We start from the raw sequence: 13,848 nt of genomic DNA on the forward strand, positions 1-13,848 counted from the left end.
TGCCAGTTTACACACAGTATCATTATATTAATCTATTTTATAAATAAAGATAATTCACAGATAACGGACGGATTACAGCCTCAGCCCTGCTGGTGAATGTATGTGTGTAATAATCGTGTATAATACAAGAACACATTTGTTCCTGTTGTTCAGAAACACTCCTACCTTCCTTTCAAAGGTGAGAAGGACAAATGAATGACACATTCAGCTGATGTGTGATCGCTGCTGTGTGAATGATAATGAATTATTATGAATGTAGAAGATGTGTTCAAACTGTAAGACTGAAGCTAGTTGGGCAGCTGTTGCCTGTTTGTTTATGAGTGCACATGGAGTGTGGCAGATTGTCAGGTATTGCTCATTTTGAGGCTATTACTTGTCAGATCCACTATGCATGAGGCAGCTAGACTCGATGAAACAAACTTCCATCTACACCAACAGTGTTGTAATGTTACTGAAAATGTGGTCACCTGCTGCAGTATAATAGTTCATCTCAGCAGCAGCAGCAGGTTTCTCTGTTTCAGTACCAGTCCTGCAGTAAGTATCGTCGCTCCTAATCTTAACCTTTACCCTCTTACTTATTCTCCATTGTGCTGATACGGCTGCATAATAATTAGTCAATGGAAAACCATGGGAAATTCTTGAGTAACTACCACTCAAGGTGCCTTCAACCTGAGAAAATTGACATGGAAGGGGTCACTTTTACAGGAAGTGATTACAATAGATTTTTCAGAAGTTAATATCTTACAGTATTCATATCCATATTTGCTTTATTTTATGTAAGTGTTGCAGAGAAAACGTGTGCTGTTACTCGCACCTGTAAAAACAGATGTTTCAAATCATTCTGTCATTGTATTTTAAAAGATTACGTTTAAAAAATGTTTCAGTTGTTTTTGTCAGTAGAGCGAAAGTTAATGGGGTCCAAAACAACAACATCTTTTGTGTTCCACAGAAGAAAGAAAAGCCATGCAGGTTTGGAACGAAACAATATTAGGGTGAGTAAATAAAGTTTATTTTTAAGTGTCATTGCTGAATAGCTCAGAAGTTCTATCTAATGTATTCATTTTCAGTATCAGACGAAACTGAGAAACCTGCACAACCATGCCAGAGTCTGTCAAAAGATCAAGGATCAAAGATTGCAGGCCTGTATTACTCACGATTGTGAGCACACAGCTGTGTGAAGGTGACCTTTACGCTCTGTATGAATATACAGTGATTTTCATCCATCACACAGCTTGTTTTCAGATATATTTTTCTCTTTTTGTCCAAGCTTGTCCTCAGAATTCTGCTTTGTCCTTATCATCTTGCATAGAATTTACTGAAGACCCCTGATTACAGAGGAAGATTTTTGATGCATTTTCGTTTTGTGTCCTTTTAATTAAACGCTTGATGTTTACACATTAACACATCCAGTGCACTATTTGCCAAACGGTACCATAAAATACCTTATATTTACAGTCCACTCCCCTGAGCGGTGAATCAGTAGATAATGATTAGACTCAATAAAGCAGAGTTAAACTTTGACTTAAGCAGGAAGCACTTCAAGACTGAAACGCTCAGTCTTTGAGGAGAGGAGCTCTGCTGACAGGTCTGTGTCTCTTATCCTTTCTTTTATATCTTCTTATAGTTGAGTTTATCGAGTTTAAGCTGATTTTAAAAGTATATGATATTAGTTACCGATATGTCATTTGCATTGAAATGTTGCTGTGGAAGCCTATGTTAGGTTATGATCTTGTTTGCCTTTGCTCAGTGCGTTCAGAAGGGTGTTGACCAGCTTATGTGGAAGGGCATTTAAAGATATCGAAACTTGCTGTAGCACCGTAGGTGCGAACTTATTTCTGAGCGCATTTGCTAGATGAACGTGTATTTATGATGTTTTTTGATCTTGAGGTCACAAGTCTGGGCCTCTTGTTCCTTGATACTAGAAACTTTACCGTAGTTGGAGGCATCTAGCCTAATGTTAATGGATTATTGTTGCATTTTTATTTCTTGCATTTTTATTTCTTGTTAGAATACCCAAGTTTTGATTTAAATCAAAAGTTTAAAAAGTCAGAAAAATTCTGAAAGAAATTGTTCACATTTGCTTTATTTTAATTCTTATGACTGCTACTGGCTGAGCTGATATTTATAACAGAACATGAGTATTGATTTTAGCTTATGCACCAGCATGTCCCGATTCATTAAATATGTTGACACAAAGATATAAAAAACCCAATAATATCAACCAGCATACCTGTATATTGTGTCGATCAAGGGTTTTAAGCAAAATATCTAAAGTAGCTTATCAGAGGTCACATTAGCTTCAATGTGACCTTGTGTCGCATCTGTCTCAAGGCGTCTGTCTTTCACAATAGATCTGACCGATATAACCGAAATAAAATTCCAGTATCAGTAAAGCACTAAACCTTACAGCTTATTTCAATACAATATTTCATTAAAACTGCCAACACAGCTTAATCTACTCGTGGACCCAAACTACGACTAACACAGTCAGATTAATCTAGAGATCTTTATCTCTTTACACACATTATAGCCCAGTTTCACAGACAGGGCTTAGACTAAGACAGGATTAATCCATAGTTCAATTAGGACATTTAAGTATTTTTTATGAATGTACTTAGAAAAAAAACATTATTGGTGTGTATCTTGAGATAAAACAAAGGCACTGATATATTTTAAGATCAGTAATTGCAAGTTTCTTTCAGTTGAAACAGCTCAGACTTACATTTGAGTCTAGGATTAGGCTTAAGCCTTGTCTGTGAAACCGGGGGTAAATGTGTGATCAGATAAACAGTTCTAGATAAATCTGTTTATTGTTTATCTAGATAAATCTGTTTATTGAGGGCTGAAGTATGGAGCCACACCTGTAAACAACTTCCTTTATTGATCCATGGTCGGCAACTTACTTTCATTTACTAAGTGTTTAATAATTGTCCCATGTTTACTTGAATGATGTGACTATGATATGTTAAACTGAGAAACCAGTACTTTGTTTGCTTTTACAAAGCAAAATCTGCAAATGACAAAGTTAACATTTAATTTTAGAATGAATTGATATTGTATTGGTAATCTGAATCCTGAAAAGACACTGAAAAATCACTATACTGTTTCACTGAATGTATAGCAATTGCTAGGTACAAAATGTCAGACACTTTGCAGGCTATATATATATATATATATACAGTGGGTACGGAAAGTATTCAGACCCCCTTAAATTTTTCACTCTTTGTTATATTGCAGCCATTTGCTAAAATCATTTAAGTTAATTTTTTTTCCTCATTAATGTACACACAGCACCCCATATTGACAGAAAAACACAGAATTGTTGACATTTATGCAGATTTATTAAAAAAGAAAAACTGAAATAACACATGGTCCTAAGTATTCAGACATACATACACATTTCTTTCTTGAACATTTAATTTGAATGTTTTGCCCCTTCCTCTTTTCAGATGTGTGGATCTGCAAGTACATAAATATTTAATATTTAAAAGTCTTGGCTTTGTAATATAACTGTCAGTACAGGCATTATAAAATCTGATACACTGTGATACAGCAGTGACACACAAAAACACACATGCACACATAGTCAGCGCTGTCTGGCACAGGAGGCACCGCCCACGCTTGAATGCCAAGTGACCTTTAAATAACCTTTTTATGGGCTGCGATTCATGTAAAACACAAACACACACACACACACACACCGCCACATGACGAGAGTCATGATGTCACCATCAAATGCCACTCATGCACTATTTTTATGCATATGAGATGCACAGAGGGACTGACAAAATATGCACAAATTAGTCTGATAATAGAGGGGAAAATAAACAAAAAATTCCTCTACACACACATAGGAAAGGTAATCATAATTATATTGCTGAAATATTTGTAATATTTTAAAATGTTACTCAGGACTGGTTGAATAGTATGTTTTGTTAATAATCATTGACGGAAGTTTAACATTAAAGAAGCAGATGGGTCTATTTCCTGACTGGGCAACTTGTAATTAGGCTTTTGTCACACCATGTGGCTCCACTTCATTGCTCAGTTTGCAGAGCAGGGGCCATCATGTCAGGAAATAGTCATCTAATAATGTTATTTGGCAAATAAATATAATGGCTGTTGCAGTACCTATAATAAAGGTCCTTTTAATTAAAGGCACCGTTTCACATGTTGTCATTCCTTTTCCACCAGGTTTTGTTGCCTGGGACCATGAGAGGTGCACATTTGCTACACTTGACCCTTCTCGTCAGCATTGTAAGTGTGTGTGCGAGTAGGATTTTAACTCGGTGACCTTGTAGTGTCCTTACAAACTTTTATTCACTCCATAAATGAGTAACTATGCTGAAGTCCATTTCTCTGCCCACACTCCATTAATCAGTCAAAGACACACAGACATAATCTGGATTCATTCGGAAAGTTAAATGATTTGTTCTACATAAATAATCCACAGACATGGGCAAATATTCAGCAACCTTCAAAGCGCAGATAGGTTTACTGACTTGATATTAAATAATTGACTGTTTATATTGCAGTAAGACAATAATTATTCAGTTATTTAAAATGTAATTTAAAACTTTATTCAGTTATTTATTAAGAAGTGTGGTCAAATGTTTTTATTAGTATGCAGGGAAATCTCATTCTCAGAAAGAATATTAGCCACTAATGTTGTTCATGACTGTATAGATCGATAACAGACAATATAGCAGTTGGCAATATGCTTATCTATAATGGTGATTTTGCATTAAGTCATTTTAAATTCAGCGACTTAGGGTGTTATTTTTCACATGGCTTCATAATTCTTTTCTCTCTCTCTCTCTCTTAGACTCATGGGATTGGTCTGGAAGACAAAAAGGGGCCATTAGGACATCTCGTTTTAGATGTGCCAGAGGCTACACCTGTGCCCTATCCCATTTACCAGGTACCGTAGGCTCTGTTTTTGTGTTTTAATGGTTAGTTTTAGATTGACAGACAGATTAGTTGTGAAGACAGATATAATGCATACATTTTTATTAGAATATTTTCAGTATCTGTTGTCGGTAATATTTTTGAATGTATTGATTGATAATATTCTAGAAATGTTTTCTTTGTTCAGTTTACATCTACAGAGGAAGCGGAGACATACCATGTAAGCGGAGAGACCGAAGGAAAGATCAGTATTTCTACAGACGGCTGGCTATTCCTGGAGCAACCTCTGGAATGGAGCCCTGAGAAGAGCCACCATCTAGATGTAATTTATTATTGTATTATGAAATATCACACATAACATGCAAGCCACCTGGGTCTTCAAAAAGATACAACATCCCTACTTTGTTCTTTTCTAGTATGCACAAAGCACATTGCTGATGTATAACATGTCCAGGGATTATTTTTAGCAACATGGTTTTACATTAAAATTGTATATGGAAAGCCTATATTTTAAATTCTGGTCACGATTAATTTTTCTCTGTATTACATTCAGTAGTTCATTTTAAATTGTTCTGAGGTGTGAAAATTTTAAAAGTACAAATATTCCATTGTAGTCTTTCAGTTAATATGAGGTCATAAAACCACATTATAATTGTATAAAATTATTTGATAAAATGACAGCTTTAAAAATTAAAAAGTGACATGTATTGACATCTAAATGTAAATTTCAGTACAAATATATCTAAATATGTGTGTGTTTTTCTTCAGATTGAAGCACGTTCAGCAGATGGTGAAACTGTTGATGGGCCTTACTCGGTTGTCTTGCAAGTTGTAGATATCAACAACAATCACCCTGTCTTTAGTGAGAGTCAGTACAGTGGCCGTGTTAGAGAGCATTCTCCTGCAGGTGAGAAACACACCTATTATCAACGGACATTGAAACTTTAAACCAGGGATCCTCAAATCTGGCCCACGAGATCCACTTTCCTGCAGAGTTTAGCTTTAACCCTAATCAAACACACCCGAGCAAGCTAATTAATGTCTGTAGGATCATCACAGGTAGGCGAGTTTGATTAGGGTTGGAGCTAAACTCTGCAGCGCATTGGCCCTCCAGGGCAAGATTTGAGGAACCCTGCTCTAAACTGTTCAAATTAAAATGAACACACATTTAATTGTACTTGTAATCTTGTGTGCGTGCAGGAGTTCGATTCTTGCAGGTGTTTGCTACCGATGCAGACGATCCCAACACATTAAATGCCCAACTTGGATTCAGCATTGTGAACCAAATCCCAAATCATGGAAATGGTTTTTACTTTGGCATTAATCCGGACAGTGGCGATATCTTTATAACAGAGGAAGGTATGTCAACACATTTGGAACAAAAATATACACAGAAAAACCCAAACGTGCCAAACCAGTATTTCTCTTTAAAAGAAGATTGAACGTGTGTCTTTCTGTTGTTTTGCAGGAGCAGAGTTTCTGAGGGCCAGGCCCACTGTAACGTACAGCCGCGGGGAGGTCCGTGGCAGTCCTGATGTCCTGAAAAAGAAGTTTGAGGACTATTGTATTCCAAGGAACAACATACCTCTGGAGAACAACCCCTTTTACACATGCGTCGAACGTGCTGGTGAGAACATACAGAAACACACACAGTGATCATGTTATTTAACACAACTGTATGTAGTTTTGTTTATTTTTGCGACATTGAAGCTCCCTACAGTTAAGTGAGTGGAATTCATAAATATATCACTGTCATAATTACATGTGTATTTGTTGCTGCCATGAAGCAATCCACCCTTTTCACAGATTTTTTTTACCCATTACTAAACTTACTATCAGAATGATTTTGAAATTGATATTTAACAACAAACAAACAAGCAAAAAAACAAACAAAAACACCCAAACAGTTGGTTTAACAGTTTTATATAAAAGCTTATTTCAGTGAAGCTTATTTTCAGCTTATTTGATATTCTGTGATAAAAATCAATCTAATTAGGTGATTAGGTGACAGAATTGTGTGATGTAAACTTGGAATTCTAAGAAAAACTCTTGTGAAAAAGAATTGTGAGATATTAACTCAAAACTGCAAGACGTAAACTCAGAACTGTTTATATCTCACAATTCAGAAATTTTTAATTTGGATGAGTATATCTTTCAATTTATATTTATATGGAGGGGGGGGGGTCCTTATTGTGAGATATAAACTCAGAATTGTAAAAAAAAAAAAAAGAGATCAGAATTGTATTCTTATTGTGAGATAAAAAGTCACAGTTACATTTTTATTTTTATTTTTTTATTTCTGTGGTGAAAACAAGCTTTCCTTCCATAGATTCCATGGTATTTTGAAAAAGCAGTTTATGTGGTGTACATAATCATGCCAGACTCAGAGACTTGTTTACTAGCATTTCCCTATGAATAACAGAACTTTGATTAAGAAATGTATAAATGGGCCAAATGAAAGCAGTATCTGGGTCTGTCTCCTCTGTTTGTGATCCTCTTTGAGCGAATGAGAGCATGAGGGAGGACAGAACATGTAATTCAGAATAAGACTGAAATGAACGCTACTGATTACAGTGCTCTCACATACACACTCAGATTAAACTGGTGTGTTAATGTCTATGAATGACCACTTCTGTGATTACATTCACTCTGGTGTGTGGAACTTGCCACGTGCTGTAAATAAGAACACAGTCATTAACTGTGCTCAAGCAGTGCAGATTACTGTCGTCTCAGAAATGAGGCTGGATTTAACCCAGATTACTTCACCATTCAGCATCCACATTACCAGCTCAAATCAATGAACATCATGTGATGAACAGAAATGTGTAGGCCTTTCACTTCATCAGATTATCAAGCTGTGGAATAATACTCTATTGACTGAACCTCACCACTTAAAGGTGAGCACCACAGTGACCTGTCAAATAAATAAATGGATGTGAAATACTCCTGAACTGACATTATTTTATTATGGGAGAATCTCAGCTGTGCTGATGCTCAGATCAAAAATGAAGGGCGCTTTCAAAACAGCTTTTACGAATATTTTTTTTTAAATCAGTAGTTCATTTAATAGACAACAATCTCATGAAAACAGCTGCATCTGATATGTAAAAGGTATACGTTTTCATTTAATTTACACCATTTCGACCTGCAGGTGACGACGGCCTGTGGTTTTTCAAGAGCTCTGAAACTGTGAATCATTTTGAAAGCAATTGGATCAACTGATTTGAGTTAACGGAGTTAAAGCACAACAGTTAAATGAGCAACATGAATCAGTGTTTCATTAATCATTATTTCATTACTTCAGAATCAGTAGTAATTAATGAATGTTTATTTTGGTATGAGCAGAAAGACGAGAAGTGAATTTTCTTCAAGATCCAGACTATGCACTGATTGTTCGCGCAGAGGATTTAGGAGGTGGAGCTCTAAACGCTTTGAGTAGCACGACACGGGTCAACATAGCTGTCATTCAAAACCTCTGGGTCAGCCCTGGACCAATCGCCATCAGAGAAAATCTGGAAGAGGAATACCCTCTGTATCTTACCACAGTAAGTCTGGATCTAAAAACAATAATGTTACGTTATGCTAGGCAGTGTTACTTTTAATTTTATTCATATGATTTTAAATGATTAATTACATTATTTAATTTAATTTAATTTTTAAACTTTTTATTTATTTATTGTTTTTGTTTGTTTGTTTTTTAGGTGCGTGCCAATGATCCCACCGCATTGTACAGGCTGGTACAGAAAGAAAGGCTTTCCTTCCCCTTCACCATCAATGAAGATGGAGAAATCTATGTTAGCGCTCCTCTGGATAGAGAAGAGAAAGATATGGTAAATAGAAATGCTTGAGAAACTGAACTAAAAGAGAAAAATACTCAATACCAGTCTGTAAACTACATCGGGGCTTCAACATATTTCACTCCTTATTACATATTGTATAAAACTGAGTGTTGCATTTTATTTTTGACATGTATGTGTGTGTGTTTTAGTACACTTTAGTGGTCTTGGCAGAAGATGAACAGGGTGTTGAGCTGGAAAAACCCATGGAGATTCATGTGCAGGTGCAGGATGTGAATGATAACCCTCCTGTGTGTGATGAAGCTGTGTTTGAGGTGCAAGAGAATGAGCCCATAGGTAATAATGTGAGACCCTTTATATATACACATACACGTAGTTGGGTTTTCTTTTTTTATAGGGACTTTGCATAGACATGATGATTTTTTATACTGTATAAACTGTATATTCTATCCCCTAACCAACCCTACAGAAAACTTTCTGCATTTTGTATAATGTATAAGCTTGTTTCCTCATGGAGATCAAAAAATTGTTCCCACATGGTAAAAAAAAAAAATCTGGTTTTATTATCCTTGTGGGGATAACCTGGACCACACTCACATTACATAAATTCAAACCAGGTGGATGTGATGGCACAAATTGACCAAATGCATAAAGAGGGGTCAAAAAGTCTGAGACCACTGGTGAAAAGGCTTATAAATTTTTTTATGTATTATAATTTCTTTTTTTTCTTCTTTAAAGAATAATAAACAAATAAATCTGCATAAACATTTCAAAGTCAAACAATTAACAAACATTCTAAATTCTTAATATGGCATTTTTGTTGTCCTTTTCAAAATTCAAATGAGATTACATGATCAGTGTCACACAAGAGAACAGAATCTCAAACATTCATGTATTTTATGTCATACTGTTTGTTTAAAATGAATTCTTTCAAGATTTGAAACAGATTTTGAATCTCAGACTTTTGGATCCCACTTTCTTGACATGTTTTAAATTATTTGAGTATTTTATTAACTGTTTTATCATTCACCTTCAATTTTGATCTTGAAATGTTTAATTATATGCTTGTTTAGGTAATCAAATTGGGGTTCTGCTTGCTCATGATAGCGATAAGGAGGGCACACTGAACTCATTATTAGACTACACACTCCTAAGACAGATGCCTACCAAGCCTTTTGACAGAATGTTCACCATCGACCAAGTCAATGGTGAAATCAAACTGGCAAATAAAAACTTCCAAAGGAAAGAGGTGCCTCAGTATGAGCTCACCTTTAGTGTGACTGATGGAGGTAAACACAACCTGAACTCAAATGTACTAAAAATGAAAAACTTTTTGATGAATGCGCTCCTTAACTTTTGCACTTATTTGCAGTTTACACCACGGAATGTAAAGCAATCATCAAGGTCATCGACATCAATAACGAGATCCCTGTCTTCGAGAAAAAAGATGTATACATTTTTTTTTACTCCTTACATCAATTACATTCTTTCTCCCTGTAGATTATTGAATACTTAATCTCTGCTCTGATTCATAACCACATTCTTCCCTGTTGAAGTATGGGACCCACAGTGTTCCTGAACTAGCTGAATTGGGAACCACTTTGCTCAGCATCAAAGCCACAGATGCAGATGACCCAGGAACGGGAAGCTCTAGGGTGGAGTATCACATCACTGCTGGAGACCCACATAACCTCTTAGCCATTGAGGTTGATGAAGATACTGGAGAGGGCAGAGTCTACATCGCTCGGGTAACAAGAATTCACTCATGAGGAACACATGTTGAAATGCAAAAACTGTTTACATTTCCATTTTATGCTTTTTGCATTTCTTTATTTTTTATATTCTCAATCTTCAGCCACTGGATTACGAGCTCCAGAGCGTCTTCAACCTTCAGATCGATGCCCGTAATCCTGAGCCCCTGATCAAAGGAGTGGAGTATAATGAAAATGCCACCACATATGTTGTCATTCAGCTGCTGGATGTGGACGAGCTTCCAGAGTTTGAAGTTGAAACTCTTAACGTCAACGTTCCAGAAAACATCACGGTTGGAACCGTAATAATGACAGCTGAAGCCAAGGATCCAGAGGGAAAGACTATCAAGTAATGCTTTGCATTGTGTCTCCTACATAATCAGATCATATATGAGATGAGATTGTTTGTTCAAAGTGCTTTGATATTTCTACTTCTGAAGTTTATTGAAGAGCTCTGTTCCACCTGGTATATGTTGAAACTGATGAAAGAAACAACATAATATTTCGATTTAATTCTGTCTACGCTTGTAACATTTTATGCAGTCCCACCTTGGTTACTTAGAACTACAAATAAAACATTTTTATATTGAGCAAATTATTATTTTTTGTGTGCTAAAGAAGCAATTTATGAAATTGTTGTCAGGTTTATTGGTGCTTTGACATACAGTGGGGTACAAATGTTACAGACCACTACTGAAGACACTATTTTACAGTAATAATTCAATATAGATTCCAATTTTATGATTAGCACAACTATTTAAGTGAAAAGTTGAACTGAAAAATTTACATATAAATGTTAGAATGTTTTAGTGACAGCAGAAATCCGAGTTTGTGTAAAATGTGATGTTCTCCAAAACGATTTGAGATGATCCAAAGAGCATCTTGTGCTTCAATGGAGCATCTGGAACATCTGGCCTTTTGATTGAAGTTCAAGAGTCCACATGATCAGTGTCACAACTTTGCATATTTAATTAGTGACCAATTTTGTTCTTACATCAATTTTTAAAATCCTTAATTTTGGGGGGTATATTTAGTTTATATTCATGTGTTTAGGTTTAAATGGAACAACAAATACTATTTTTTCTAAGTGGTCTAAGACTTTTTGACTCCACTGTATGTTATTTGCAATAGCTCTCTGGCAGCCAGTAAAATTTAGCATTTTAACAGCATTCTTAAATGCCTTTTATGTAATTCCTGCATTTAAATGTTCTTTTTGTCAGGTTTAAGATGGAAGGTGATGAACATAATTGGTTGGAGCTGGACGCTGACTCTGGAGAGCTGAAGACTAAAGCTGCTTTGGACAGAGAGACGGTGGAGCAGATCTCTCTCACAATCATCGCTTATGAGACAGGTCAGAAATCAACAGAGTCACTCCAGGTGAGTGGCATTTGGTAAATATTACAATCTATTTCTGTTCCTCTCAGAGGGAGACAAGCAGGAGGCTGAGATGAAGGTGGATATTCATCTGCTGGATGTGAATGACAACTACCCTAAACTGCAAAAGACACAGGGCTTCATCTGCGTGCAGGATATGACCCCCTTGACACTCACTGCTGTAGATAAGGACGCCAACCCCTACGGAGAGCCTTTCACCTTCTCCATTAACCGCAAGTCACCAAACTTTGAGATCAAACCTCTGGATGGTGAGCAGATCTTCAGTAAAAAAAAACAGGCTTACACACAGTATGACTGTTGTATTTAATTTATTTACTGCTGTAACTATGTAAACCTGTTTATGTATCTGCAGGAACCTCAGTGCAGCTGATTTTGAAGAAGAAGCCCTCAAGTGATCTGAATGCCACTGTTCCCATCAACATCAAAGACAACGCTGGGATGGGTATCACTCAAAAGTTTGATGGTAAATTATTTTTTTCTCTTTATTTCATATATGTGACCCTGGACCACAAAAGCAGCCTTAAGTCCCTGGGGTATATTTGTAGCAATAGCCAAAAATACATTGTATGGGTGATGGTTGTATAGATTTTTCTTTTATGCCAAAAATCATTAGGATATTAAGTAAAGATCATGTTCCATGAAGATATTTTGTAAATGTCCTACCGTAAATATATCAAAACTTAATTTTTGATTGGTAATATGCATTGCTAAGGACTTCATTTGGACAACTTTAAAGGCGATTTTCTCTATATTTAGATTTTTTTGCACTCTCAGATTCCAGATATTAAAATAGTTGTATCTCGACCAAATATTGTCCTATCCTAACAAACCATACATCAATGGAAAGCCTTATTCAGCTTTCAGATGATGTATAAATCTCAATTTTGAAAAATTGACACTTAAGACTGGTTTTGTGGTCCAGGGTCACATATAACATTCTAACATCTAGCATGATGTTCTAACATCTCATCTGAGATTTCTTTCTTTCTTTTTTCTTAGTGCGTATATGTAACTGCACTAAATTGGGCTACTGTTACATCGAGCCAGCAGCTCACAGCTGGAAGATGGGCATGAGCGGCACCATCGGCATCCTGGCAGGAATATTCGGCTTCATCAGTAAGACTTATATGTTTCATTTTGCTCTATTAATATTTAAGACTTAAAAGAAGCAAACTGAGAAAAACATGTTTTTTTTCCTTCCAGCTTTGTTCCTGATCATTGTAATCTACCGAATCAAGAAGAAGGATCAACAGAGAGCAGCAACTTCTGGAGAGACTAAAGCAATGCTCTAGAGTCAGGATAACATGCCAACTGTAAACATAATTTGGTACACAACCCAGGCAGACTGACATCCATGACCCTCAACATACACACCTTTATTTTGTAAAGTGGTTGTGCTGCTTCTTTTCATTTTTAAAACACTTTTTATTAACATTAAATATTCATGTTCAAGATTTGCACAGTTTTAACAGTTACGTATTCACTATGTGGCCTGGCTGATATATTAAGTATTTTATATTTAAAATACCCCCTCTTTAAACAAATATAATAAAATCTATATATCTATTATTAAAATCTATACATATATATATTGCCCGCAAAGTGTTTTCTTGGAATTTTAAACATCTTTGTGGTATATTTTTGGTACAAAGAGTACAGAATGTTGTATACAGTATGTTTTCATATTTCAAATGGATTAAACCTATAAAAATGTGAATCTTATATTTATTCCCCATTGTCCAAGAGTCAACTAAAATGTGTAAAAATCTTTCCATTTTATATTTTTTGTTTTTGACTTTTCTCCTACGGTCAAAGGTCAGGTTCTATATAGGTTCAATGCCCTTCAGTTCTGCCGTGTAAGAATGCATAAAAATCACAGAATGACAAAATTTTTGACTTGTAGAAAACCAAAATTGTTCATTCTGTAAATAAAGTTCTACTTTGACCCAGATACTGTTTTTCATTTATTTATGTATATATATATATATATGAGGGGG

At 35.7% G+C, this 13,848-nt stretch overlaps 1 protein-coding gene across 2 annotated transcripts; it reads left to right on the forward strand.

Annotated features, from left to right (window-relative positions):
• Positions 1-1,551: 1,551 nt before the first annotated feature.
• On the forward strand, positions 1,552-13,343 carry LOC107595837 (cadherin-17-like). 2 transcript variants are annotated; one of them, XM_016286414.1, is made up of 19 exons: positions 1,552-1,585; positions 4,195-4,257; positions 4,826-4,921; positions 5,096-5,230; positions 5,677-5,815; positions 6,109-6,267; positions 6,377-6,535; positions 8,254-8,453; positions 8,610-8,738; positions 8,897-9,041; positions 9,779-9,994; positions 10,078-10,154; positions 10,262-10,453; positions 10,561-10,805; positions 11,677-11,807; positions 11,881-12,099; positions 12,204-12,314; positions 12,851-12,967; positions 13,055-13,343. In XM_016286414.1, exons 2-19 carry the CDS (start codon positions 4,213-4,215, stop codon positions 13,141-13,143), a joined length of 2,604 nt encoding a protein of 867 aa, XP_016141900.1. In that variant the 5' UTR covers positions 1,552-1,585; positions 4,195-4,212; the 3' UTR covers positions 13,144-13,343. The 2 variants fall into 2 exon arrangements, with proteins under 2 accessions (XP_016141900.1, XP_016141907.1); XM_016286421.1 differs by lacking the exon at positions 1,552-1,585 and adding an exon at positions 3,825-3,859.
• The last annotated feature ends 505 nt before the right edge of the window (positions 13,344-13,848 follow it).

This window comes from Sinocyclocheilus grahami, unplaced genomic scaffold (genome assembly GCF_001515645.1).
Source record: "Sinocyclocheilus grahami isolate Dianchi unplaced genomic scaffold, SAMN03320097.WGS_v1.1 scaffold11.1, whole genome shotgun sequence".
NCBI classification, from domain to species: Eukaryota; Metazoa; Chordata; class Actinopteri; order Cypriniformes; family Cyprinidae; genus Sinocyclocheilus; species Sinocyclocheilus grahami.

Bases quoted from the DNA above. Each gene is read 5' to 3' on its own strand.
- LOC107595837 (XM_016286414.1), top strand. From the start codon at position 4,213: ATGAGAGGTGCACATTTGCTACACTTGACCCTTCTCGTCAGCATT. The intron at 10,155-10,261 runs GTATACATTTTT...TCCCTGTTGAAG, and splicing joins CTGTCTTCGAGAAAAAAGAT to TATGGGACCCACAGTGTTCC. The intron at 10,454-10,560 runs GTAACAAGAATT...CTCAATCTTCAG, and splicing joins GCAGAGTCTACATCGCTCGG to CCACTGGATTACGAGCTCCA.